The sequence below is a fragment of the Silurus meridionalis genome, chromosome 19 (genome assembly GCF_014805685.1).
Source record: "Silurus meridionalis isolate SWU-2019-XX chromosome 19, ASM1480568v1, whole genome shotgun sequence".
Classification (NCBI taxonomy): Eukaryota; Metazoa; Chordata; class Actinopteri; order Siluriformes; family Siluridae; genus Silurus; species Silurus meridionalis.
In genome coordinates, this window is record NC_060902.1 from 5,535,588 (window position 1) to 5,563,339 (window position 27,752).

Here is a 27,752-nt window from a genome sequence, read left to right on the forward strand (position 1 = left end):
ATGGTTTTGTGGTCTAAACCCCTGCCATTAAAAATATAAAAAAAATCTTGGCTTCAATAAGTTTTCAAATTTCATAAAGTGTTTTGTTTGTATTTAGTACTGTGTATAAACTTTTTCTCCCAAGTAAAACTAAATTATTTATTATATATTATAACATATTTTGTGATCACTTTATTAATTATAAGTACATATTTTATACTACAGATTAAAATAAAACAAGGAGTAGATTAAACATAAGATTATAATTTTAAACAAATTCGATCTGTGGAAAAAAAAATTTGAAGCTCAAAATGGAGAAATGTCCAATCAGTTTAGTTGTAAATAGTAGGAAATGTTTTCTATAAATAGTAGTCCTATTTTTTATTAAATATTTAATATCAGAAAATACATCAAATTAAATCAATACAGCAGTGTTGAGAATGTTGCATTTTACTACAAAAACTATAACTAAGCTTCTACCAGCTGTACTTGTAGATACTCCTCAAAATAGCTATCCACCCACCATGTCTGTACAAGTATATTTCTGCATATTTTTTAATCAGATAGTAAATAAATCTTTATAAAAATGTTTGAAGCCCCACATAAAATCTTGAAATGTTGAAATGTATTTATTACACAAATACCTCAGTGATATGAACTGATTTGTTTTTTTTTCTCAAAGATTTTGTGGCACAAGAATCTCAAAGACCCAGACAAATAATCGGGACCTTTTTTCTGTCTCTCCTTTTGTACACCGTTCAAAAGGAGATGATTAATGAAATATTCGATAAATTAATTGGCCTTAGATGTGTCGGATGTTTGTTATATTTCTTATAAGGACATTTGACAGCCAGTACCATTCTTTTAAAAGACTACTAAGACTAAAAGTGCTACAGAGTATTGCACATTACACATTTCCACCAATTGAACTAATGAAAAACTTCATATAAAATCTTTGTTTTGTAAAAATATAAGTATTGCTGACAAAAGCCAAATACAAAACAGCTGTACAAACTGCTTGGATTTGGACATAAAATACTACCTCTGAATCAGTGTGAAACTAAACACTTAGGCATGTATAATTTTATATTTTATATATGCAGTTATCAGTATGTGTCTATTCCCTAATACATTCTCATTAAACTGGTCAATAATAATCACCTGTGGGGATATTTAACATATGAAATGTTAAAAGGAAAATGATTAAATCATGCTAACTGATAGCCAGCTAGAATAGCCTTGGTTCCATCTGCATGCAAAGTAAACACAAGTTAAAAAATAAAAACCTCATACTCCTGCCTAAAAATCAGATATTTCTATGTGCCTCATCTCCTCTGTTTTATTCCCGGCTGTGATTAACCTGAGTTACACTGAGTCACTGAGTACACAAGGAGTGAACATCACCCTCTATAGCTTGTTGCTAAATGAAGGAATTAACAGTATTGCGTATGGCTTTTCTTACAGCTGACCTATAATCATATGCCATTGTGTGGTAAGCATGAGTTGATGATTAAACCAATCATAGCACAAAATACCCAGATCATCTCGATAGAACAATTTGGTTGTTGTCGGGTGTTCCTGGTAAAGCTGTTATACAGTAGGTGTTTTATCTGATAAACTAGCTTTATGAAAATGCACTGGTGAACCAATGAAAAATCTGCCTTTTATATCACACTTTAATACGCTTCTTTCTTTTGTGAAGTCTTTTTCAACAAAAGGATTTCAGTCAGACAAAATGAACTCTTTTTTTATTTTTTTTATTGTGATTACAGCTCATCAACATGTTTTTATATTGTTATTTGTCAGGCTTAGCAATATATAGTTTCGGTTTTTTTAATAGAATATTAGAAGAAAGAAAACTTAAAAAGAATGAGAAAAATCTGTTGTTCATGTGTTCGAAAAACAAATAAAAAATTAAACAGTGAATGAAATAAATCATTTAATCAATAACTTATGTATAAATACAGTGTATTAAGTCATTCGGATGTACCCCCTTAAAATGTAAAAAAGAATCTAAACGTCATGTTTTAGGAAATAAGCTTCAGTGAGTCAATGTTTTTATAAATTTTGAGAGTTGGCATTAAAAAAACTTTTAATACATTAAATTATGGTATTCATAATTATTGGACATGGGATAACGGTACATAAATAATGTCTTTTATAGCCATAATTTTATATAAGTAATTTCTTTGTACAAATTTTACAATTCTAAAACAGAAATGTGATGAATATTGATCACTGCAAGTCAATGATTTATATTTTTCTGTTGTCTTTGGTGCTTTTTTTCCCGTAAAGTTGATTACATGCCCATACCAGCACAATCTTAAATGCTTTGTTTTTATACCTTTAATGCTACAGCAATCCGTTATTCCAATTAAAAAAAAACAACCTCTATAGATACTCTGAATAAATGTATTATTTATATAGTTTACTATATGCGGATCACTATATAACTATATTCAGTGAAATGTCCATAAGCATAAGTTAGTTCCTGTTTTCATTACATCGTTCCTTACATTACAGCAGCTACTGTATAAACCTTCATTCTTTCTCCAGCATCTCTGGATATTAAATGTGATCGCTTTCCTTCTGACATCTGGAGAATTTTTACAATAACGCCTAACAAATTTCTCCACGCAGAAACATTCGACATTAAAAAATCGATTTTAAAATCGTTTTATATGGACTAAAATCCTACAATAAGTTATTAGACCCTCAGTAAACATTTCTCTTGCAGAATGAGTGCAGCTGCTCTATTGTCCAAATTACAGTAAATTAACCAACAATTGATAGCGTTGTTAAATTCTTGATTCTGAATGGTTAGGGTATAAAAATAAAGGGCTGGTTTATGCTGATGCATGCAAGGGAATTGTCCATTTATTAAAACAAATCGATCACAAAAGTGCAAAACTGTTCTATAGGCAATGGGCATGTCCTGCGAGTAAGCAGAAGGTTGCAAGTTTAAATCTGAGGCATGTCCAAGCCCTTGGGCGAGGCCTAAAAAAACAGTAGGCCTGGATTCTCTTGTGGCTCACTTGTATATTAAAAAGCTAATGTAATAGATACTGTATAGACTTTTATATAACTTTTATCCAGTAAAATGTCAAAATGTACACCATTGTGCTTTATATCAATTTCGGCAATTCAGAACTATAGATTAATAAAAAATACAAACAAATGTAATCCCGTTATTTTAAGCGCAATAATTGAAACTTTATGTCTAAGACACAGTGTTATGGTTTTAATTTCCATGCTCTGATAATAAACAAAGTAGATATCTCTGTTGGGAATTTGACTCATTAATCATATGTACCCTGAGAAAGAAATGATTCTTCCTTCTGCAAGTTAAGCTTGGGAAGTTTTGTGCATTTCTGCAAGCTCTCCAGATTTCTCATCCCATGGGGGCTATCAGTCTGCTTTAAATAAGATCACCACTACAACAGCAGCTAGGGGGGGAAAAAAAACAAAAAAAACAACAACAGATCAGCCCTTTTGGCTCAGTGCAACTCTCAGTGACCCCTGAAACATTAACGCAGTGAACAGAACGGAGAAGCACATTTATACAATGTTCAGTTTTATCTTGGACCCAGTTTTTCCATTACCTAACATGGTGCTTCTGGTCGTGTCCTCACAAGCCGTATTTTAGGAAGCCAGACATGTGTTAAAAAACCCTGGCTTGGCAACGGCATTGTTGTTGGGTCACCTTAAAGAGACACAGTATGGTAGTGCTTCCCTCTGTATGCTTCATGAACGCAAAGGCATTCACTAACGTCTGAAAAATTCCACCTCAATTTTTTTTTTTTTAAGAAATCATTTCTGGCAGTGTTCAGCAAAAGCACAAGGCTTTATGATGTTTTTTCTTTTTTTTTTTTTCCAAAAATAAATGTTTATTAAGAAAATGTTTTAGGTACTCCAAAAACTTTTAAAAAGAATTTTTGTTTGTCATTCAAAAAAAAAAAAAAAAAAAATCATAAATTAACATCAACACTTTGCCAAACCATGAAGGTGTAAAACAGATTTTTCTCTTTGAGTCTCTGTTTCTGCATTAGGATCAGATCCTGAGACTAAACTGAACATTCCAAAGCTTTTCCGCTTTTTCGAGCTACATCATTACAGCATGAGGGCAATTACCAACAATCGCTTGAACACGTTTCCCTGTACTTGTACATTTACCTATAAAAAAAGTAAGAAAAAAAAAAAAGAATAGCTGCTACTCTAAAAACTGCTCTCGGGTTCTTTTCTCAGTATAAACAATCATGTGGAGGATAAAGATTAGGTTGGGGGGAAAAAAATAAAAGGAATATTCCATTGATCTCTGGACTTTATGCTCTAAAACTTATTTGATTTTTAATAAAGCCATTTTACACTTTTAGATTTAAAACAAATAATGTTGCTTAACAACAATGCTTGATGATCTACAGTATAAGTCTAAATCAGGCTGTTCAAAATCATAATAAGAAAAAGTAACTATGTTATGTGACAAACTCAAAATACTAAATTATGTAAAGTATCACAGTAAGTAAATGTTTTTGTAATTGTTTTTTTTTTTCTCGGTGTTACCTTGCAATGATTAATTGGCCCCAATGTGCCTGATATTTCCTGTTATTTTTGTTATAAAGAAATTTCACTGCAAGTACCATCTTCTTTAGAAGACAGGAACGACGCATATCATTCTACAAAGTATTGCACATTACAAATTTCCATCAATTGCACTGATTAAAAGCTCTATATAAAATCTTTTGTCCTATAAAAATATAAGAATTGCTGACAGAAGCCAAGAACAATCTTAATATTAAGAATACAAACAGGCAATGGAAAAAAAAAAAGAAATGACATGTACAAACAGCTTGGATTTGACCATAAAATACTACCTCTGAATTGGTGTGACACAAAAAGCTTAGACAAGTATCATTTTATATATAATTCAATATAAGTTTGTGTCTACGCCCTGATACATTCTTATTAAATTGATTAATAATAATTGACAGTAGGGATTTTTTAGGGAGTGTTAAAATGTGAATAGAAGTGAATTTTGTTTGAGCACCAAATTGCACCAATACAAGAACAATGCAAAAAGATGCAGTACTTAGGCTGTATTCAGAGTTGAGTAACTTGGGGAGAATCTTATGCTGAAATTGTGGCGCCAGAAAACAGAATTAACTGCAAAATTGTGCTGTTCAGGTGTGAAAGTTGATCGTTGTTTTTGGTCTAATTCAACTTATTGGTAACAGGTGCATCTTTGACATGCATTTTTCTTAAACCTGGACCCAAGATCCAGTCGCAGTATTAAGTTCAGTGTCAGGCAGATTACCTTTAAAGTGTTTTGCCATAAGTATACCCAAGTGTCAATATATTTCTTTGTTTTTTAATATTCCATTATGTTAAATGGTTGAAAAATAGAGCATTGGAGTTAGAGAGCATCTTATTTAACGGTTGTCAAGAACGGATACATTTAATAGGAAAAACTTCAAAGGGCAATTATAAAAGCCGACTGTAAAAATAGCAAACAAGCACTTTTGTCCTTCAAACCATTGGCACTAGTTCAAAAATATTTTTTTACAAGACAGCACATTGATTTAAAACTATTTAGTCCAAGGATTTCATTCCTCCCACAGCTATGCTTCATTTAACTGTCTTCTGCGCAAGTACACAATTTGTATGTGCTCATTATTATATAAATGTTTTTTAACTAAATAATATCAATGCTGGATCAAGAATAATGAAGTTGGAAGCCAGATTGTTAAATATAACGTGCAGTTATTAATGTGAAATTATAAATATATAAAATAGAGTTAGTGTACCGCTACATATTATATCCTGTTTTGCCAACAAACTAGACTCTGATTAAACTGATTTTAATGAATGAATGCTCATTTGGATATCATGTATTGTTATAATACAAAACTACATTGTATTACTTTGGCCATATTTATTTCTTCAGACCGTATTTATTGTTCTTGTCTTAGTTCAGGTTTAATTGTTCTAATTTTTCAATATTTTTTGATACAGTAAAATCCAGTCTCAAGCACTTTGGCTAAGGAAAAAATATGTCCATAAATGCAGACAAACATCATGCTGAAAATTTTCTTAAACGAGCCCATTAAAAACTATTTGTGCAGGCCATCTCTGACTACTTTCCCCTCGTATATATTGCTGGACCTTACAAACTTAGGTCAACTCTGAATACAGACCCAGTGTATAACTGGTGGGCAGAATGGATGTTGTAATGTAAAGCTTGTTGTGCTCGATCAGTATCGTAAGAATTAGTGTGACCATTTGTGCTTTTAAAGACAGCTTATGGTAATTTAGATGTGCTAACTCAAGTCTCATGTGCAGTGGTGTTTTGAGTGTGTTCAACCATGCGTTCCACAACTCGCACCAGAAAATAGAGTAGTGTCTCTCTTCCATTACCAACAATCTTTGAGTTTTGAATCTCCAATTAGTTTTCAGTCTAACTTTTGGTATTAAAATAGTTATGCACAGCCGTCTTACAAAAAAAGAAAAGTGTCCAACACTACACTTTTTATCTAGGTACACTAAAGTTACTTTCGAAACACTATAAACATTTACCATTTGCAGCACTAAATTGGTCTGGTGTGTCCACTCTAACATCATCATTTAAATGTCAATATTTACAAAAAAAAAAAAAAAAAAACAAGAAAAAGAAAAGAAAAACTAAATATTTGAAGATTTTGTGATACTGGTGTTTGTGTATGGAAATCGCAATCACAAACGGTAATAACAGTAATATAACAATGTTATGATAAAAATATTAAAAGCACAGACAAACAATTGTAACTTCCTTTGTAAAAAAAAACAAAAAAAAACCCCAGAAAGAAAGAAAGAAAATTTCTAGTGCAGATATGTAAACCTGGTCCTACGACTATGTCAACATGTTTTAATTATATATATATATATATATATATATATATATATATATATATATATATATATATATATATATATATATATATATATTGGAAAGAAGGTGATTGGATTCTCTCACAGAGAGCGCTCACATCATGGTTTCAACAATAGTGTGGCTGGGCTTGATCAAGCCGTTGTTCCCATTGGGGTCAAGGGGATGTGACGTTTCTGAGCCCTTCGATCGGTTGGTACTGCCTCGCACTGGAGCTGCCACTGCTTTTATCCTCTGGAAACAGAAAAAAGGAATTGCATGTTAGCTGGTTTAGAAGAAGGCTATAAAAAAGTTGGTCCTTTTGTTAGGTTTTTATGACCTGAACTTTATGAGATTCTATTCAACAATACTGCTAAACCTTTAATGATACTAATAATAATACAAATTATAATAATAATAAAAACTGTTAAATAACCTTATTCAATTTGCTGAGATCTAGCTGGATCACCTAAAAAATGTGGTGGTCAGTCTACCTAAAGAGGTCTATACAAGTATGACTTTTCAAACAGTGAATGTCAGACTTTCGTTAAAATCAAAACAGCATAGTTATATGCCATATAGATACCAAAAAAAAGGTAATGTATAATTTATATTTGAAAGCGAACCCCCCAGCGGAAGAAGGGTTTAAATTGTTTGAAATGTTTCTAAGTATGTTGCTCCAAGCTAAAGTTATAGAAATGGATGTAACAAGAAGAGAGATCATAATTAGAGAGGCTGCAGGGGGAAAGAAAGTGCATGCTGGATAGGTAACCAGTGACATTTGTTTAATGTGTGATAATACCATGAACATTTACATAAACTATTGTCATGGTTCAGACAATTTCATGATGCAAATTTCATAGTCAAATGGATTAAGAAACCAAACCATCACACACAAATGACAGGTCTATAATGAACCTATATAATGAATACTACTGAAGTATGGGTATACTGCTAATTAGTTAAAATTCAAAAAGAAAGTTCAAAGTTGAATACAGTAATAGAGTGCTAGTTAGGGCTAAAACGATTCCTTGGGTAACTCGAGTAATTCAAATACAAGAAATCATTGAGGCAAATAATTAAAAACTATTTCTTATATCTTAATTTTTTATTGTGACTTTATTTCTCGTAATTTTTTTCCCCCAATTGGGCAGCATCACCCCTTGTGTAGTGCCAGAAAGCTTTGCACATTGAAAATGTGAGGCTACAATCAATAAAATATCATGATATCAAATTAAGCCTCCGATCCCTGGATAGAACTTTGTCTAACAATCAACTGTGGAGGAGACAACATGGTTAGCGGTGGATGCACCAGAAATGTTGGATGTTTACGAAAAATGTACTTGGAATTGCGAGAGAAAAAAGTCGTAATTGGGCAAACTTTTTTTTTTTTTTTTTTTATGTGGCTTCTATAGGATTCAGGCAAAAGAAAACAACAGAAAGTCTCATAGGTTGGGATTATTTCTAACTAAAACACAAAAAACACTGTTCAGTGCATTTACTTTTTTTTTGTTGAGTAATCTGAAATGTATTTTTATTTCAGATTTTTTATATATAGTTGTATTTGCATTTATATAATATGGCAATTAAATGCTCTAACTGGGTTTAGTTTTCACAGATATTATTGTATGCTATTTCAGCAATACATTATTATTATTTTTTTAAAGAAACAAGTTACTTGTCCATTGTAAGAGACCCAGATTTTTTTTCTCTTGTATATTTAGTATTGCTCTTTAATAAAGAAAAGGCACTTTTTTATCCAATTACTCAATTAATTGTTGGAATAATCAGTAGAATATCTGATTACTACAATAATCAATAGCTACAGCCCTAGGGCCAGTCATATTTAATTTCATTACATGAGAACACTAACCTCAATGAGAGGGCCTTCAGACTGGATAATCTTGATCACAACCACCATAGGTATGCAAATCATGGAGGCAAGAGCAAGAGTCCAACCCAAACCAATAGCCCAGTCTGGATACTCGTAGATTTTGTTGTACGTCAGAGGCTTGTACTTGACTAAAGAGAAGATGAAGCATCCCTAAAGAAAAAACAAGAAAATAAATTCAAATCTCAAATCAACTTAAAAAAAAAAAAAAAAAAAAAAAATGGTGTTAAATGTGTCTTCTTAGCTGAATAGATTAATAATCTCGATTCATGCAGTGTCATTGTGTGACCAGCTCATTATATGCACACTTTAAAAGTAACATTGGTACACCAGCTAAATTGTGCAATCATATGACCACAAAAGAATGAATAAAATCATGCAGATGCAAGTCAAATGGGGGAAAACACCACAACAGGGAAAATGTGATCTCTGTGACTTTCACCATAGCATGCTTTTTAGTACCAGGAAAGCTGTCTTGAGTATTTTAAAAACTGCTATGATTTTCATGCACAACAGTTTCTAGACGTTACACAGAATTGTGCGAAAAACAAGGTAAAAATGCTTTAAAATAAAGAGGTCAGAGGGATATGGCAAGACTAGTTTGAGCTGCCTGGAAGGCGACAGTGCCACAAATAATCCCTCTTTGCAATTGTGGTGGGCAGAAAAATTGAAACACTCAACACGTCGCAACACAGATGGCCTACAAGCAGACTACCTTATCTTCACACAAGACTATGGTTCACCCAGTGATTCTCTAAAGTACCTCCAAAAGCAGCTTAATATGGGAGGAATTTTTTTTTTACCCTTTATTGCTGACTAAGTGTCAGTTTTGACATTGTATATGTCAAAATGAGAGAGGCTTTTAGATCATCTAGTGTAAATTGTGGCTAGATTTGGAGGATTGGATGATTAAGGCTAGTCATCAAAATGGTTTTAAAATTTCTTAAGAGGTGTATAAATTTAGCATTTTTGGGTGCTTTGTATGAATGGACCTGGTATAAAGGTAATAAAAATAAAAAATAAAAACCATTACAGTCATGCGTTTTATTTGTCTGGACACAATATCTCCAAAAGCATGGCAAAGGAAAATACCCACCACACAAAGTATAGGTGTGATCGCAGTCCAGCACCACTTCATCCAAGGATTTGGTCTGTATCCAATCATGTCCTCAATTGCATCATAGAAATTATCAGCACCTAACAGGAAGTAAAGCATGTCTTTATTCACATTACATAACAGCACTAATCATACAATTCACTGAATCCCACATATGCAGAATGCGTACTGTAATTTCAACCAACTAAATTAAAATGATCACTTACGTTAAGCTAGCTAGATATAAATGTGTAAGCAGCAATGGCACATCCCAGTACCGTGGTTATAATTTATGTTACATATATACAGTGGTGTGAAAAAGTGTTTGCCCCTTCCTGATTTCTTTTTTTTTCGCATGTTTGTCACACTTTAATGTTTCATGTAATTTAAATATTAGTAAAAGATAACACAAGTGAACACAACATGCAGTTTTTAAATGAAGGTTTTTATTAAAAAAAAAAAAAAAAAAAGGGCCAACACTTTTTTACACCACTATCACCTCAGCTTATAGCAAATTAGCTAACAAGTTAGCATCATTAGTTATTATACAGCTAACAATCTCACTGCTCACTGCTACTGTTTTGCTAAATTTGCTACTGTTGTAGCTAACTAGCGATTTTAAACAAATTGTCCTAAACCATAAATTCTGAGTTGCATGTCTAGTAAACAAAGTTAGTTCAAGTTTTCCTTTAAATGTTTCACTAACCAAAACAACCAAAAAATCACTAACATTTGTAGCAAATTAGCTGTTAATAACTAACAATATAGGTATGATTATAAAAAGAATATGGGGTAAAAGGTTGAACGCAGCAAATCTAATGCTGACTTTCCAGCAAATAAGACATGTAGTACAGGCTTACATTACGTGCTATAATGACAGCCTTAAATTTGTCCTCCACTTTATTTGTGTGAAATATCACTTGTTGAACTTACCATAAATCCAGGCTACTGCAATGCATTCAAAGAATGCAACCCACAAAAGGCACACACCACTGGCTGCATAGTAGTCAAAGAGCTGAAACACATACATGCCACCCTAAAAATGAAGAAGAAATGCAGCTGCATTATACCGAGTCCATGTACAAGCTTTGTACTCAAAGCAAGCAAGAGGCAGTTAAGGAAGCAGAGTGTGTACACAGCCCACTAGTTTTCTTTGTATAATAAGGCACAGTACTCAGTTATGAAATTCTGCTTTAAAGATTTATGTATAATATCATGTCATGGAGCAAATCCAGAACACTCTGTGGGTAAGATAGTTAAACCGGTAGTGAGAACTTGGAGAGAAATTTTGAATAATAAAAATAACAGCATAGAATGAGGCACAAATAATTTGTTGTATGTTTAAAATGCTCCCTGTATAAGCTATACTACACTTAATGCAATAAAAACAAGCATCATAAGAAGCATATATACAAATTTGTATTATCATAGTACATATTATATGACTACAATATCTTCCAGTTGGAAATAAATGAGAGAAAATTGGAAAAATTTTCAGTTGTAGAAAATTTAAAAAACCACCCCCTTTAGTCCTATTAGTGGAATATGCGAAAGCAATGTGGTATCATTTGATAATTGAATTCGTTTTACAAAGAAAACTATTAGAGCTTTTTTTTTATTTTACTACTTACCTTAGTGACCATGGCAAGTCCCAGCAGGTAGCTCACAAAGCATATTATAGCTATGAAGATTTCTCGACGGTAACCCTTCCTTAGGAAGGATGGATACAAATCCACCAGTGAGGTGATCTGTCCTTCCACTTCAACAAACTAAAAAAAAAAGAAAAAAAAAAAATTATATGGAACTCCATGGAAACTTAATATACTGCTAAAATTGCTTAAGCAACACGATTTTACAAACTTAATAAGCTGAAATGTAATCAATTTTCTGATTATTAGCCAATTATAATTTCCGCACTGCACATTGAGTTCTTTACTTGATGATGTTTGGAAAAGTTATAGTAATTCCACTTTAATATCCATATTCAATTTAACTGGCCCAGCAACACTAAGCTCAGTAGTTTTCCTGGACCAGTGAGCATGCTGACTTAGCACTGTATGCAATTTCATTTGGACAGTGAAATGTGATAGACCCCCCCCCACCACCACAATTTATGCAAGGGTCAACATGATGTTTCCTCTTGTATAATCGAAATAAATCTGTTCATTTGCTTATGTGTGTCAAAATACGGGAGTAAAATCCAGACATGTACAAGGATTGTAAAGAAATAAAGCTCAATAAACTGCCACACTTGGGCTTTAACTTAGCAGGAGTTTAAATCCCAGCACCACCAAACTGGGACCGCCACTGCTGGGCCCTTTAGCAAGACCCTTATTAAAACCTAAATTGATCAGTTGTATAATGAGATCATTGTAAGTCAATCTAACTGTCTACCAAATACTGGAAATAATTTATTAAGATAATGTTTTATCAGTGCTAATAGAACTGAAATATATTTTAATAAATATTGTTATCTACAATTCATACTATAGCAAGAAGATTTTCTTCATCTTCTGAGCAGCCTCTTATGACCCCAGTGCCAACCACTCACCAGTTTGGACTACTTTCCTTATTTAATTTCACAAAAGAACAAACTAGTGAATTTTGTTCTAGTGAACCTTGTTATTCTCCTTGACCACCAGTATGGTTAGTGGTTGCTTCTGATCACCTGACTTTATTGAGATTTTTATTGCTACTCTTATTGATCTTTGCTTTTCTTTTCATGCACATAACTTCAATAAGTTATAAAAATAATTTGAGTAGTCAATGTGCAGCTTGTATAGCAGTACAAATTTACTGTCCTCTGAAAATAATTCAACATACAGCCATTATTGTCAAAATAGCTGGCAACAAATGTAAGAACACCCCAAGTAATAACAGCTGTACATCGTGTAACCATGCAAAGCCACGTGTCCTATTCAAATGTTAAACATGACGCCTCTCTGAGGATTTAAGAATTAGAATTGTTGGTCTCCACAAAGATGGCCTTGGCTATAAAAAGATCAGTAACACCCAGAGGTTTTCCAAGATAAGTTCCACTCAGAACAGGCCTCGCAAGGGTCGATCAAGTCCTCCTGCTCTGTGTCAGGTGCAGAAGCTGGCTTAAAAAAAAAAAAAAAAGATGCACGAGTGCTGCCAGCAGTGTCAGAATGATGCCTCATCTGAAGCTTTTTTACATAAAAGTCCGCAAACGGTTTGCAGAGGACAACCTGTCTAAGAGTATGGAATACTGGAACCATGTCCTGTGGTCTGATGAGACTAAGAAAAACACGTTTGAATTAGATGGTGACCAGCATGTGTTGCGGCACCCTGGTGAGAAGAACCAAGACAACTGTGTCTTGCTTACAGGTCATGCTTGGTGGTGGTAGCATAGTGGTCTGGGGCCCCATGAGTTCTGCTGGTACTGGGGAGCTGCAGTTCATTAAAGGAAACATGGATTCCAATCTATACTGTGACATTCTGAAGCATGTGAAGCCCTTCCTTCAGAAACTGGACTGAATGGCAATTTTCCAACATGAAAACAACCCCAACCACACCACCAAGATGACAACTGCCTTGCTAAGGAAACTGAAGGTGAGGGAGTGGCCAAGTATGTCTCCAGACCTGAACCCAATTGTGTACCTGTGGTCTAACATCCAGAAGCTCTGTGACATCATTATGGAGTAGTGGAAGAGGATCCCAGCAACAACCTGTGCAGCTCTGGTGAATTTCATGCCCAGGAGGATTAAGGCAGTGCTACATAACAATGGTGCTCACACAAAATATTGACACTTTGAACGGCTGGATATAAAATTATTTTTGGAGGACAGCAAATCGCTACAAGATATACAAACATTTTTTTTACAACCTGAAACATCACCAGTACACAAGATTTCAGACCCTTTGCAACAACACTTGCTCAGGTGCCACCCATTTCACTTTATCAGTGCTGAGATGTTTTTACACCTTACCTGGAGCCTACTTGTGGAAAGATTTTTTGATTGGACATTATTTGGAAATGCACACAACTGTCTTTAGAGCTTACAATGCATACTGTATCAAAGCAAACACTAAGCCATGAGGTCAAAGGAACAACCAGAACTCTCCCAAAACCTAGTTGACCAGCCAAACTGACCTATTGGGGGAGAAGGGCTTTAGTAAGAGAGGTGACCAAGCAGCCCTCCACCGATCTGTGCTTTATGGCAAAGAGTCATGACTTGAACCCTATTGAACATCTCTGGTGAGACCTGAAAGTGGCTGTCCACTGACAGTCCTATCCAACCTGACCCAGCTTGAGAGGATTTGCAATTAAAAATGGCAGAAAATCCCCTAATCCATGTGTGTAAAACATGCATTATACCCCAAAAGACTTGAGGCTGTAATTGTTGCCAACATACTGAGTAAAGAGTCTAGAATACTCATGAACATGTGACACTTCTGTTTTTATTTTTGCAAGTATGGGATACTATACTAAGTGTAGATTAGTATTGAAGATTGTGTTATCAGGCAGCAACATAAAATTATCCTTTTAACACGCAGTGTGTGTGTGTGTGTGTGTATATATATATATATACTTAGTGTGTATATACTTAGTGTGTATATATATATATATATATATATATATATATATATATATATATATATATATATAATATATATATAAAAATGAGAGACTGACCTGACTGTCGAGACCAAGTAGCAGAAGCATGATGAAGAAGAGAATGGCCCAAAATGTAGGCAGTGGCATCATCGTCACAGCTTTAGGGTAAGCAATGAAGGCCAGGCCAGGACCTAGAAGGGTAAAGAACAGAAGCGGGGAGGGGAAGTGAAGGAGAGGATAGTTAGCAATGATAATCATATGCACCGTTTGATCCATGCCGCTTCATTGCGCACACCGGCGTAGATCAAATAGAAAAATAAACAAAAAATGCGTGGTAAGACCCTAGGGATCGAAACAATTCTGACAGACAAATTATAACCACTGAGGCTGCAAATATTGTTATTGAATTTTCTTGTGTTTTTTCTTAGCTTCTTGACATTAACCAGACAGGAAACCTTCTAACAAATTCATACGCAACAAGTACTTTAAAAGACTAGAAAGTTTTTATCTTTACGTAATGCTGTTTAGATATAAACAGCAATAAGAGAAACCTCCTCTTGACAAAGCATCTTGTGGGCAATCTTTGCGAACTTGGCATTGCAAAACCCATTTAACAAACATGAACCAAACAGCAAACACATGCAGCTGCAAATTTTTGCTGCAACATTTGTCCAAAATCGTAGCAAACTAATTATATGATAATGTCCCTGTCCAAGTAAAAAAAGTTTCCTTTTCAGGACCAGGTTTCGGCATTTAAGCAAACGGGACCCAGGCCACACCCAACAGAAAACCTTCCAAGACAAGCTATGTGCTTTGCTTACCTTTCATGATGTTTCGTTAAACAACATATACAATACAGTCATATACTGCAACTTAACTGAGCGAATCCTGTGGCTAACTATGACAATCATATTCTCCTCCAGCGCAGCCCAAGTAAGTTTAAAATGAGATGCGATGTATAAACACGGCCATAAAGATTTATTCTTTTAACACAATGTGAAGTCAAGCTGAGCATGCCAAAGTCTCCTTAGAGGCAAGAAATAGCATTGCAGAGGAAATAAACATTGAGAAAGGGAGCTGGTGAATCAGTTGATCCGTCAAATAACTTCACCTCATTAATCTAGCATTGAAAGGTGAACCAGCAGAGCAAATGTAAGAATTCTAAATCTGAATGGAGAGAGCATGTGAAATGAAGAGCTTGATCAATGAAGATCTGAACAATTGTCCAATATGGTCTACAGGGTGGAGGAAAAGAACAAATACATTCTGTTCAGAACAGCAGCCAAACATCACAAATAGCTGTTGGAAACATGAAAGCAAAATGCATGTAACAAAACAGGCCAGCATTCCAAAATAAATAAATAAATAAATAAAAGAATCCTGGAACCATAAATTTATATTTGTTCTGTGAGCTTGGCACAAGATTTTTTTTCTTAGTCATTTTCCCCCTTAATATTTGCAGAAACAGGCTTGAGGATCTCTAACAGAGCTGTTTCAGACTAACTGTAGACTCTCCATCGTTAGTGAACTGGACAAGATCCAATCAAGGGCTCAGCATTCCCAGGGTCTCCATGCACATCCTCTTAATTTAACTCCATAGTTTGTTTGACGAATCCAACCGGAGTGAGAATTGCTCCCGGGTGATTTATTCCATTAACAACTACATCTTCTGCGTGTTTAGTTATTAATTAGAATTTTGCATTGTTGTCTCCGAGTTTTGTCGCCGTTGTTTTTATGACCTTTAACTCATTTTGGGTTTTTTTGTTTGTTTTTTATCTGAAGTAACAGTGCCCACCATCACTGCTACTTTTACCCTCGTACCTGACTCTGCCACATCGGCAATGTCCACCCCTTGCTCTTGTGCCATGAAGCCCAGGATGGAAAATATTGCGAAGCCAGACACAAAACTGGTAGCGCTGTTCAGGCCTCCCAGCAGCAAACAGTCCCTATGTCACACATATGTCATGGAGCTTGTTAATTAACACAAAAGGAACCTAAGTTCCCACTTTTTTGCCTGTTGACTGGACTAATCCCACGGCCCCATTCCCCGTGGTGAGGACCCTCACCTGTAGCAGTTGTATTTGTACTTGTTGTAGCTCCCCAGTGATGTCATTGCTCCCAGACAAATGGCATAGGAAAAGAAAATCTGTGTCCCTGCATCAATCCAAACCTACACCAAAAAAAAGAAGACATAGTAATGATTTATAATGAGTTACTAGTTTGTTTACATTACTTGCATTACAACAAGTATGATGTTGGATGCTTGCATTGCCTGCAAAATGACTCATGTTACCATACCAGTCTGATTGCATAGAGTTGTCCCTTAACACATGTTATTATTTTAATTTGCTTTCCTATCCGTCTTCAAGGTGATACATTGCTCCAAGAGGGCACGAGTCCTTACCACAGGATCTTGAAGACGGGTGACATTTGGATACAGATAGAATTTGATTCCTTCGGCTGCTCCAGGAAGTGTGACACCCCGGATCAGGAGGATAGCCAGCATGACAAAAGGGAAAGTTGCTGTGATGTACACAACCTAAAATAAAAGTATATGTTGATGTGGATTAAATATAAATTCAGGGCAAAGTCTGCAACTGGAAATTCCCAGTATAAGTAGCAAGATCTGAACATTCCAGGGCAACCACTGAAAACGCATCATCATCATTTATTCATTTAATGATTGAGCCATAATTGGACAACATCCACAATGTAGAGTAGTTATGTAGCTATGGCTCATGATTTGAGGATTTAGCAAGATTGCTGGGATTCGTTACACTCCGAAACCCCCCACAAAAAACAGCAATCAAAAATAGGGTAGAAAATACAGCTTTAGAATGTTCTAGCTAGTTGCTTGGTAGTCTTTGAGGAACATGTTTGTTATCATTATATCAAGGGGGAATTAATAGTGAAAGATTATTTGCGGTGACTATTTTGGTGAAGCTGCTCTATATGTATGTACACAAAACCTTATCTAGCATACTACCCACGCTAAGATGCTAAGAGTTGGTTGCAGAAAGGTATATCGTGTACGCAATATACACTTGCCTGAGAAATAATTCATTAAGCAAGTAGTGTAATAGATCTCAATTAAAAGACTGCGGAATTTATCCTCACCTTTCCTGTAGACTTCACCCCCTTCCATATGCAAAAGAAACAGATGACCCACATTGCAAGGAGACAGAGAGCTAGGTCCCATTTAACAGGGCCCATGTCCTCGATGCCGTCAGAAATACTAAGAACGTTGCGCCTGTAGAAACACAAGACACCTGTGAGCCATTTTAAGAACAACAAGAGTCTTCTTGAAGATCAACAATACGGATAATGAAGGAAGGCATGCTTGAATGAATGTTTGAGGCCAAATCAAAACAAGCAGCCAGATAGAGTAGAATGGACAAGGCTAGTTTATGGCTCCAGATTCAGCCAGTCCTCTCTAGCCCCTTTACTATATAATTAGTTTATGTGAGCTGAGTGTGTGTTAAGCCAAACCAGTTCAGCAAACACAGTAAGGACTGGGTTGTAAATGCGTTGTAGCTGAAGGTTATTGAGGACACCTGCTATTTGACACAGAGTCAAAATAGCATTATACATTACAGGTCTATGCCAGTTGTAGGAAATCTTATGCTATTTAATTATTAGCACATGTAAAAAAGCTGGAGCCATATTGTTACCATAAGTCATAAGAGATTTAACACTTACTCCCAGAACTCAGTGACTGGCGATGTGTAGTCGGAAATATTGACAGCCCCCCCTTGAGTCATGTTCTTCCGGAGTGTGTCCTCTATACAGGAATCTGTGTTCCAACTATTTTTGCAGCTGGCCCAGGGAAGGTCAGGATGGAAGGACTGGAACAGGTAGTATAAGCCCCAAGCCAAAATCACAATGTAGTAGATGTTCAGCAGGGAAACAATCACAATGGAAGCATAGCCGATACCTGCATAAGAATAGTGCAAACATCAACAGTTACTGAGGTACGTCAACAGAAGCTAGATGGTGGCCTAAGGGGAAAGTTCCCGAAAGGATATCTGGGAAGGACTCTTTTCTGTGCTTTGAAATACCACAGCCCACAACTTTTGTCATTCAAATTAGGCAAATGTTTTCATCAAGTGAATTGTTTTTAGAAGTGAACTGGAAACAAGCCATTAGGAAAAAGCCAAAAGACAGAAACAAATTGCTAGTTGACACATGCAGCTAATCTGAACAGGGGACATGTTGCTGTTATCAAGACCTAACAGGTTAATTTCACTAATCATTAAATCCTGTTACCTATTTTAACAACAGTATAAACAAACAATACAGCACAATCCCTTACTGAACCTCTGTAAACCTTTCCTGAAACAGATTCTCTATGTAGCCAGTCCTTGAAAAGTGTTGCTTCAGTGAACCACAATAACCAGCATTGTACAAAGTACCCATATTAATTAGAAGCAAGCATGTGAATGAGCAACTGTTTGAACTGTACTGTGCTTACACAGCAAGCACTGTTTGAGTCCATGTTTAGCTGGGAGGAAAGCTGTACACATTGGTGCAAATCTGTTGCTCTCTTAAAGCTAGGCGGTTGTTGGGAAGAATGTGAAATAGTGGAACATTAAATGACCATTACACATTATACATCAAAGGAACAAATGAAGATATGTTTGCTCCTTCGTTGAAGTATAAAATTTCCATAAATATTCATGATTTGCATTTCCGCCTGACATATTGACAAGTATATAGAAAATATCAATGTGCAAATAAAACACTGTTGGGAAAGAAGGACTCGAAGCACTAAAAATGAACGAATGTCTAGGCAGCAGGCAAGGTGGCCGGTTTCAAGCTGTGACATTATCAAGGTGTTATTATGAAGTCCTTGTCCCAATGACAAGAGACATGATAGGGAACAAAAACAGTTACTGTCTGTTTTGTGTACTTTACTTTCTTGGTTATAGTGACCGCTTCCTTGGACTCAATAATGTGCTCAATCTCATTGCTAGTCATCACTTTCATGTTTTGCCACTCTGCTGCCATGGCGACACTGAAATTAGCACACTGTGTATGCTACATGCGCTCAAGGTCTGGCTGGACATGTGTGTGTCAGTAACTGTTCATCTGAGCTTATGATAAAAAAGGTTTGTAAATGGACTGTTCAGTTCAGGAGAGGAAGTTTAAAAAAAAACCCTTTTTCTAGTTTTCCAAAAGTAGTAGACATAGTCACCGAAAATAGAAGAAAACTTTAGCTTCAATGGGAAATTATGATTTTAAATACTAGACAAGGATCATCATATTTGTGCTCCATGTTTTTTAAGTCAGTGGCTATTAGCAATTGATTTCTTCCATTTTTTCCCCATGTCTTATTCCCTAAGGAGAACATGGTGATTTCCTTTCTGATGTGTGTACCTCTATTGTCTAATTGTAGCCAAATTATAACATTGGTTGTGCTAGACCATTTTCCACTTCCTCTAAGCTTGCTTTGCCTAAACGTGCAGGTTTAGCACAATATATTATTGTGTTCAATCAGTCACTATTTAAACGTTTTTCATTCAAACTTGATACTCACCAGTAAAGATAGGGCAGATTTTTTCCCAACAAGTGATTCCTCCCTGAGAAGTGAATTGGCCAAGAGCCACCTCCAGAAAAAACACAGGTAGGCCTCCACCGAACAGGAAAATGAAGTATGGGATGAGAAATGCTCCTACACATAAACAAGACAGGGCATATTCACATCATTCAATCCTATTAACCCTAAAGACAATAGTGTATTAAGATTCTTTAACCCAACCTCAGTCAACTATGTCAGTGTTTCACTGAAACTGTTCCTCTTTCTATGTGCTTCCTGTCAGCTTGTGTATTTCTCCAAATATGGCCTTGTGATACTCTGAACAGTGATAGGGGTGCTAGTGACGCTCAGCACGAGCGACTCAGCAAAGCTACTACTCAATTCAAAGTGCTTTGATACTGAATTTAAATTCTGGTTAATCACGCATTAGTTTTGTTGGACGTAATACCGCAAAACGGCTTCCTTTCCGAGCAGACGTGGCTAAATGTGAACCAATGCAAGACGTTTCTTATGAAATTATTTCCTGTGTTGGTTATCTGCAACTAAAGACCAAGATAAACAAACCCTTAACTTACCTCCACCATTCTTATAGCAGAGGTATGGGAAACGCCAGACATTTCCTAAACCAACAAAGCCTCCAGCCACTGACAGAAGAAAGTCAAGTTTGCTGGCCCACTTCTCCCGCTGAGGATGTTTGCCCTCAGCTTCATCTTCAGGTCGGGTGCCAGGGCTTTTTCCCGGGGATGGCTTCAGTGTGTCCTTATGGAAGTCCTTCAGACATTGAAGCTTCTCTTTTTGTGCCATGCTGTTGAAGAGAGCAAAAAATGGAACACAAATTTTGTTAAACTTGGTGATTTGGTAAGAATTAAGCACAGGCCCTGTCTGCATGATGTGATAAGCCGAAACAAGATATGACAGTACATACTAGACAAGTAAAGACACAGCACAAGTGGAAAAATGTAGTCAATGTAACTTTCTAAAACTTTTGACTATGTGCCCTGACATGAGGGTAAAAACTCTAAGCTGAGCATGTGCAACAAATGTTTTTGGAGTGCTCGGTCTCTTTAATTAACACAGCGCTTATGTGTCAAGGCACTTTTTCAAAGAGGGAATTGTTATTACTGGCTCAGGGTGTACAGTTTCAAAGCACTGGCCAAAAGCACCACAGAGAAGCCCGGATCCGATCGCAAAAAAAAAATCCAGATAAAGATGTCAGAAATGCTCTGGCACCCTTTAGCCTAGACCCCTTTTAACATGGCACAAATAAAACTAACTAATGTCCCCATTTGCAAGTTAGCGCATTTAAACAGCATTTTGAAAAAAATTACTTTTTATTTCCCCTTCGTGAAAACACACAAATACTCTATTGTGTGTCTGAGAGGCAAGAAATTAAACTGCAGTGCAATGAAAAAATAAATCTTTGGCTTTTTTTTTTATCCAAGTTATGTCCTTTTAAGACAGTACAAATGCTCATAGGCACAATGTCCAGCATGCTCCATGTATTAGTCAGTCTTTGCTTCTATGCCTAGCATTAACTCGAAAGGGATCTTTTTGCTACAGTGATAAGAATCTCATATCTGTAAAAAGTATAAACCTGCATGGAAAAAGTCCACTGTCAACATTAACCACTGCACCGTGATTACATAATACAGCTTTATAAACCTTCGAAACCCTTTTGACTATTAAGTGATTCTAATGTTTACATACTTTTAGAACAGTTAACAAAATATCAAATAAAATAAAACATGCCACTTGTTCCAAAAGATTTGTACACTTTAGAAACGTTGCAGCTTTTTTAGAACACATTACATCACATTACATAATTTACTGCCCCTCTCTCATTCCTCATAACACTGTAAATGAAACAAACGAGTTGAATATCCTATTTCCTGTTTCACAATTCCTGACTTATTTCATGAAGAAATAAATAACCAAATTCTTGCTAATTTAACATTGCGAAACGTTTTCATGATTTAAATGAAAGCTTAGTGTCAACCGTTTCGGTCAGCTATCCAAGTCTTTTTTTTTTTTTTTTTGCCATCTCTATACACTTACATCTCCTTCATGGCTGTGATAGAATGGTGTATGTTGTTCTCTGTCCGCTGTCACCATGCCATGTAAGAGTAAGCCCTGATTGACAGTCAAACCCTTCACCCCCCAACCCCTTCTTAGACTAAGACAATTAAATACTATCAGCAGATTGGGCTCAGCTTTTGGAGTGAAGGATGACACGGACTCGGACAGTAAATTTCCACTGCTCAAAAGATTTAGCGTCATGCGTGTCCTTGCCTCTCACTGTAACCAGAGCACTGGACAGGAGTAAGGGGACGGGCCAGGGCCAGCGCCAGCAATCCTCACCTCGGTTTCATTTTTTTTCTAGCTGTTGAGGACCTGCTGGCTATTTAAATCTTCTGTTGTCATCCTACAGCTTTTCATAGCTTTTCCAGCAACACCTCACAGCTCGGTTAAGAGGTTGTTAACGTCAGTCTTAAGCAGAGGATTCCAAAGGATGGCTGTCACTTAAAGACGTAATATACAGAACTATTTTGGAAAGTTCCAAGTATTAAAATTAGATTGTTTTGAGTGTGTTAAAAAAAAAAAAAAAGTTAAAATTTTAAACTTTATAAGCAACTAAATAAATCAACAAATAAGGAAGTAGAATCTGGTTCAAAATCTAAAAATGTTTGTGAGCTGATTTTTAGGTGGCATCAGGGTTTATTCATGAAAGGTTATTCGATAGGAGAGCTTAGATTTCTGTGATGCAGCTGTGTTGCTCCCTCTTCAGTTTAAAGTGAAAATCAAAAACAAGGCCTGCTCAGCTACCACAAAGCCCCAAGGAGCTACTAATTAGAAACGATTTGCTTTGGTAAAGTTATAGCTCAATGAATGGAGCAAAAAAAACAAAAAAGTCAAGTCACAGTTCCTCACAGCTCTGCCTCATTGCCTGCTTCTGTCTGAGGATCATGCAATTAAAAGGCCAGTGCCAGGCAATGGTCCTGGCTACTGAGGGAGACTTCACGTCTGTCGTCCATGTGAGGTTTGTTACATAACCACTATTTTAAACCCATGCCCATTTCCTGAGGGCACTCGCATTAAACGCTTTCCTTCCCTCTTTCACAACTTTTTTCCCCCTGCACACTGCACAACATGCTTCTGAACCTCGACTCGCACAAGCCTTCAGTTTTACAAGAGATCACTTGAAAAATTCCAAGGTTGGATCCAAGCAAATCGGAAGGGTAATTGACAAGAGCAAGAGGCAACAGGACACTAACTGCTGGTTAATGCCCTTGGGTAAACTCCAGTGCTCTTTGCCCAACTTCCGCTATCCCACTTTAGTTTACGCCTTCGAATCGAATGCTAATGATTATGTAAACAGAGTCTGCTTCTTCTTTTGATAATGTAAACAGAGTAAGGGCTAAAAATGGACCAATTTCACCCATGAACTAAGTCTCCTAGATACGGAGGACGCTCCCATTGTCACAGTGAGGACGCTCAGGTTCTTTGCAAGCATTAAAGGATTTGTTTAAACCAAATGCTAACAAATGGGTTGGTAGTATTTATAAAAAAAAAAAAATGGTAGCTATAAGGAAAAACATTGAACAGATGAACTAGTCCTGCGGCAAAGCACATTCAAGTTATGTCTTGTAATAACCTTGAGCATCTTGTAAATAACCTTGGCGTATAACTGCTAATAACTCAGAGCTGTACTGCCCATGAACTTTTTTTTGGTTTGTTTATCATCTCTGTCAGAAAACAGAAAGATTTGGTTAACTTTGTTTTTACCAAATCGACACACCGACTGTTTTATCTAGTCGGAGATCTCATTTGTTCTGAATTCAAAACAAAATGAGATTTCTTCAGGCTAAAATAAAGTTGTGTTATTTGAATGATAAAAAGAGCTATAGCACTCCACCTTGTACTATTGGCATCGGTTTAATGTTTTTCCCCTTTTAGTCTTCTAGAACTTGCCATGCACCAATGGGCTAGCACACAAATTACTGGATGGTGAATCAAAAAAATTGCAAGAGCATTAAAAAAAAATAAATAAATAAATAAATAAATAAAAGACAAGGCCCTATTAACAGTTTACCTGTCACCATTTAGCCCATCCTCTAGTGAAGACATGGAATCAGAAGCGGTTAGATGTTCCAGCTTGACTTAGATGTTCAGTGAGCACTGCTCAGCTCCCAGAAAGAAAATGAACCCAAAAACATACCAGTGCAAGAGTTAGGGGCTTTTGCCACCTTCTTAGAATGAGGTGCAACCTTTAAATTGCCTTGAGGCCAGAAAAAGGAGGGAGTTTGGGTGATGGGGGGAGTGGAGCAGGGCAGCTAAAGACTTTGGGGTTTGACTCATTCATGGCAAAAAAAAAAAGGGAGAAAGACAAAAGCAGTGTTTTTGCTGGAGGAGGAGGAGATGGCCGGTTGCCAGCGATGTGCCCTAGTCTTAGGCAAATGCACAGTACCGTGTAGACAACTTATTTAGTGAATCTGACATTTAGGGGATTTGTTACATGCTGAAACCCTAATGATTTTATTATGGTTTATTTTTTTACCACATCATAGGCCACCACAAGATGCAACAGTAACCAAAACACTTGCCCCAAAGAAAACCATTCATGATTTACAATTTGACATGCATTCTTGTTTCCTTGTCATTGACTGTTCTGTCTGTCTTCTAATAATATGTCACGCCTGATGACATCAGACTTGGTACATGACACATAAGTGTCAGGTATACGAAGGTGCTTTGGCGTACGATAAGCGATCAAACACCCCATCACCATGCTCTAGGAGATGAGAAACATCTGGATCAGCATGCCAGCATACTCCTTATATAATACATTATAGATCAAAACCACAATGCAAAGGTCTTATTAATGTAAAAAAAAAAAATTTGCACGGGTTCCAAAAATCCCTCGGATGTGCTTTTAAATAGGATTTGAGTCATTTGAGTGTGAAAGATTGACCTATTCTCAGTATTTCTATACACACACATTTTATTTATTTATTTACATATATAAAATGTACATATATACAATACATGTTAAACACTGGGCAGGAGGGAGGGTTAATCCAGATGCTTACAGCACTTTAATAGAGAACAAGGACAGGATTAACGTGTATGTAACTATGAGGAAGTTGAATTGAGTGGTGTCATGTCAAAACTGCAGACACGCTCAAAAGTGTTTCTATGTTCTCCTAGGTTTTTTAGGCATGCAAAAATTCTCTTTTAAGTATATATACTATTATATCAAGTTTAGATAGATAGATAGATAGATAGACAGACAAATGCACATACAGACAGACAGAGAGAGAGCGAGAGGAAGAGAGAGAAAGAGAGAGAGGAGTAGGAAGAAGGTATATGGTAGCAATTATACTGTAGTAAAGGACAGCAACAGGACCTTGTATGCCCCCGAAATCTGAAAGGCGCGCGACCCATATCTATCTATCTATCTCTCTCTCTTTCTCTCTCTCTCTCTCTCTCTCTCTCACTCTCTGCGCGCACGCGCACCTTTCCTCCATTAATTCATTGCAAGGGACTGAAAATAGAGCGAGACTGAGGCAGGTTAAACTACGCGATTGAGAGAGTGACAGTATATCCAACATGCGCGCGAGTTAGAGCGCGTCCCCTGAACTTCTCATCTGACCAATAAGAGCCAATAACATCACTTCACGCATAAGCTTTAATAAAACATGTACATCCAAAAGTCTCTATAAAAAGCAAAACTGCTAATGCTTTATGAACTCTTATTATTCTTGTTATTTTTCCACTTATTATACTATTAACAGAACAGAAAATAAAAAGTGCAAAAAGTGGAAAAAAGTGCAGTTACTTCCTGCCAAGGTACAACTAAATCTATATATGTGTGTGTGTGTGTGTGTGTGTGTGTGTGTGTGTGTGTGTGTGTGTATCAGCTATCTGCATACAAGCCAAACAATAATTATATGCTTATGAAAATAATGTGCCTATAGTTTAAACAGTCTTAAATCATTTCTTACCTCCTCTGATTTTTGTCCTTTTTTATTCCTATAGAAGTGTCTCCAGTGTCTCCTTTGTGCCTCTTGTGTCTCGTGCGACGCTGAATTGGATGTGTCGCGGTAAATTGAATTTATAAGCCTTTATTTCCGACCTTTGTCTCTTGAAATGGGTGACCAATAGACATCGGCATGAGTGGAAAAACACCGGCCAGCCTCTCGGTGCAACAGAAGGAGAGACGTGAGCGTCTTCTTAAAGAGACACGAGCCATTTTTCCGAGTCGCGCGTGAAGCTCGCGCGCTGCGCTCAAATGTCCTACAGGTCAGAGAAGGCGGTGCACGTGCGCATCCATCCCACGTCTCAGACTTTAAAGTTTGCAAAAATAAAGATGCACATTTAACTACAAAAAAAACCCCGATATTCTCATTTGTTTATATTCTTGTCTGTTCACATCTATACTTTTGAAGTTTATTCTTATATATATTTTTGTTTTTATTATATTTTATTATAATTTAATAATAATAATAATAAAACAATATTCAGAGAAAAGTACTGCATGCATGCTCAAGAAGGTTTTTAGAAGTCTCCAGATGGCATCATGGGCAAGGATTTTGCATATTCCTTTTACTGTTGATAGATTTCTTTTCATTTCATCATTCATCATTTGCATGTGTTATATTGAGCATTAGTTCTTACTGATGATATTTGGAATAGAATAGAATAAAATAACAGTATCAATAATTTTTTCACACATCATTTCAGGTCACAAAATATTTATATATTGGCAAAATACTATCATTTCTATCAAGAACATTTGGAAAATAAGCACAGCGGCAACAGATACAGGTCTTAAATTTCTATTTATTTTGTTTTGTTTGCTTTTTTGTTAAAAATTAAAAACAAGTAGTGCAAGGCCGGGACACAATAATCATCTGTGATTAGCAGAGGTGGGAAGTAACGGCATACAAATTCTGTACTTTGTCACGGAACGTAAGTAGATTTTTCTGGTAGCAGTATTTTACTTCACTATTTATTTTTCGAATAACTTTAATGGATTTACTTTCACCCATTACAATTATAACACAAATATCTGTACTTTCGACTTCTTACATTTTAAAAACAGGCTTGTTACTTTAGTTTTAATCTATTTGGTGACGTCAATATTTCTTCTTCTCATTGCATGCCGTTTTTAGTCCATTAACCTATTTCCTGTCATTGCACAGCTTTTTAAATCTACCACTAGTGTACCATTACCTGGCTCTCACACTCCACAGATGTAGGCTAGTTTACAAAGCTAACAATGAGCATGGCAGAACGCAACAAGAAGTCTGGGGGTTAACGTGGATGAGAGAGAACAGAGACATTCCTGATCACCTGATCATCATCTTAATCATCATCATCATCTTTTCTCTGCTTGTGTTCTATATGGTGGTTGTTCAGCCTGAATACATTATTGAGATAACAAAATGTAGTTTTTGTATCAATATATTCATTGATGCTGTCAAAATTAACGCATCGATAACGCGTTAACACAAATGCGTTTTAACGTCACTAATGCAGCACGCATTTCTGTTTGACCATTTTAATTAAAAATATGAATAAATATATAAAAGTATATTGAAGTGGCGACATTAAAACCTTCAGCACAACATATGTTTATTAACGACATTCTTTCTTTACTTAGATATAAAAAACACAACTCCGGCAACTAACCTTCTAGGGTCAACAAACACCGACGTATTTTGTGGCATTTTTTCCTTTATAAAGCAAAAACAAACTTGAAAAATTTGTGAT

The 27,752-nt window shown here is 36.0% G+C and overlaps 1 protein-coding gene across 2 annotated transcripts; it reads right to left on the bottom strand.

Annotated features, from left to right (window-relative positions):
* Positions 1-1,720: 1,720 nt before the first annotated feature.
* Positions 1,721-26,297, bottom strand: slc6a6b (solute carrier family 6 member 6b). 2 transcript variants are annotated; one of them, XM_046874500.1, is made up of 14 exons: positions 25,982-26,297; positions 20,555-20,784; positions 19,980-20,114; positions 18,143-18,377; positions 17,561-17,693; positions 16,848-16,982; positions 16,510-16,613; positions 16,265-16,389; positions 14,522-14,634; positions 11,496-11,633; positions 10,798-10,900; positions 9,865-9,965; positions 8,751-8,921; positions 1,721-7,132 (listed from the first exon to the last, which is right to left on the bottom strand). In XM_046874500.1, exons 2-14 carry the CDS (start codon positions 20,781-20,783, stop codon positions 6,995-6,997), a joined length of 1,860 nt encoding a protein of 619 aa, XP_046730456.1. In that variant the 5' UTR covers position 20,784; positions 25,982-26,297; the 3' UTR covers positions 1,721-6,994. The 2 variants fall into 2 exon arrangements, with proteins under 2 accessions (XP_046730456.1, XP_046730455.1); XM_046874499.1 differs by lacking the exon at positions 25,982-26,297 and adding an exon at positions 22,035-22,156.
* Positions 26,298-27,752: the final 1,455 nt, after the last annotated feature.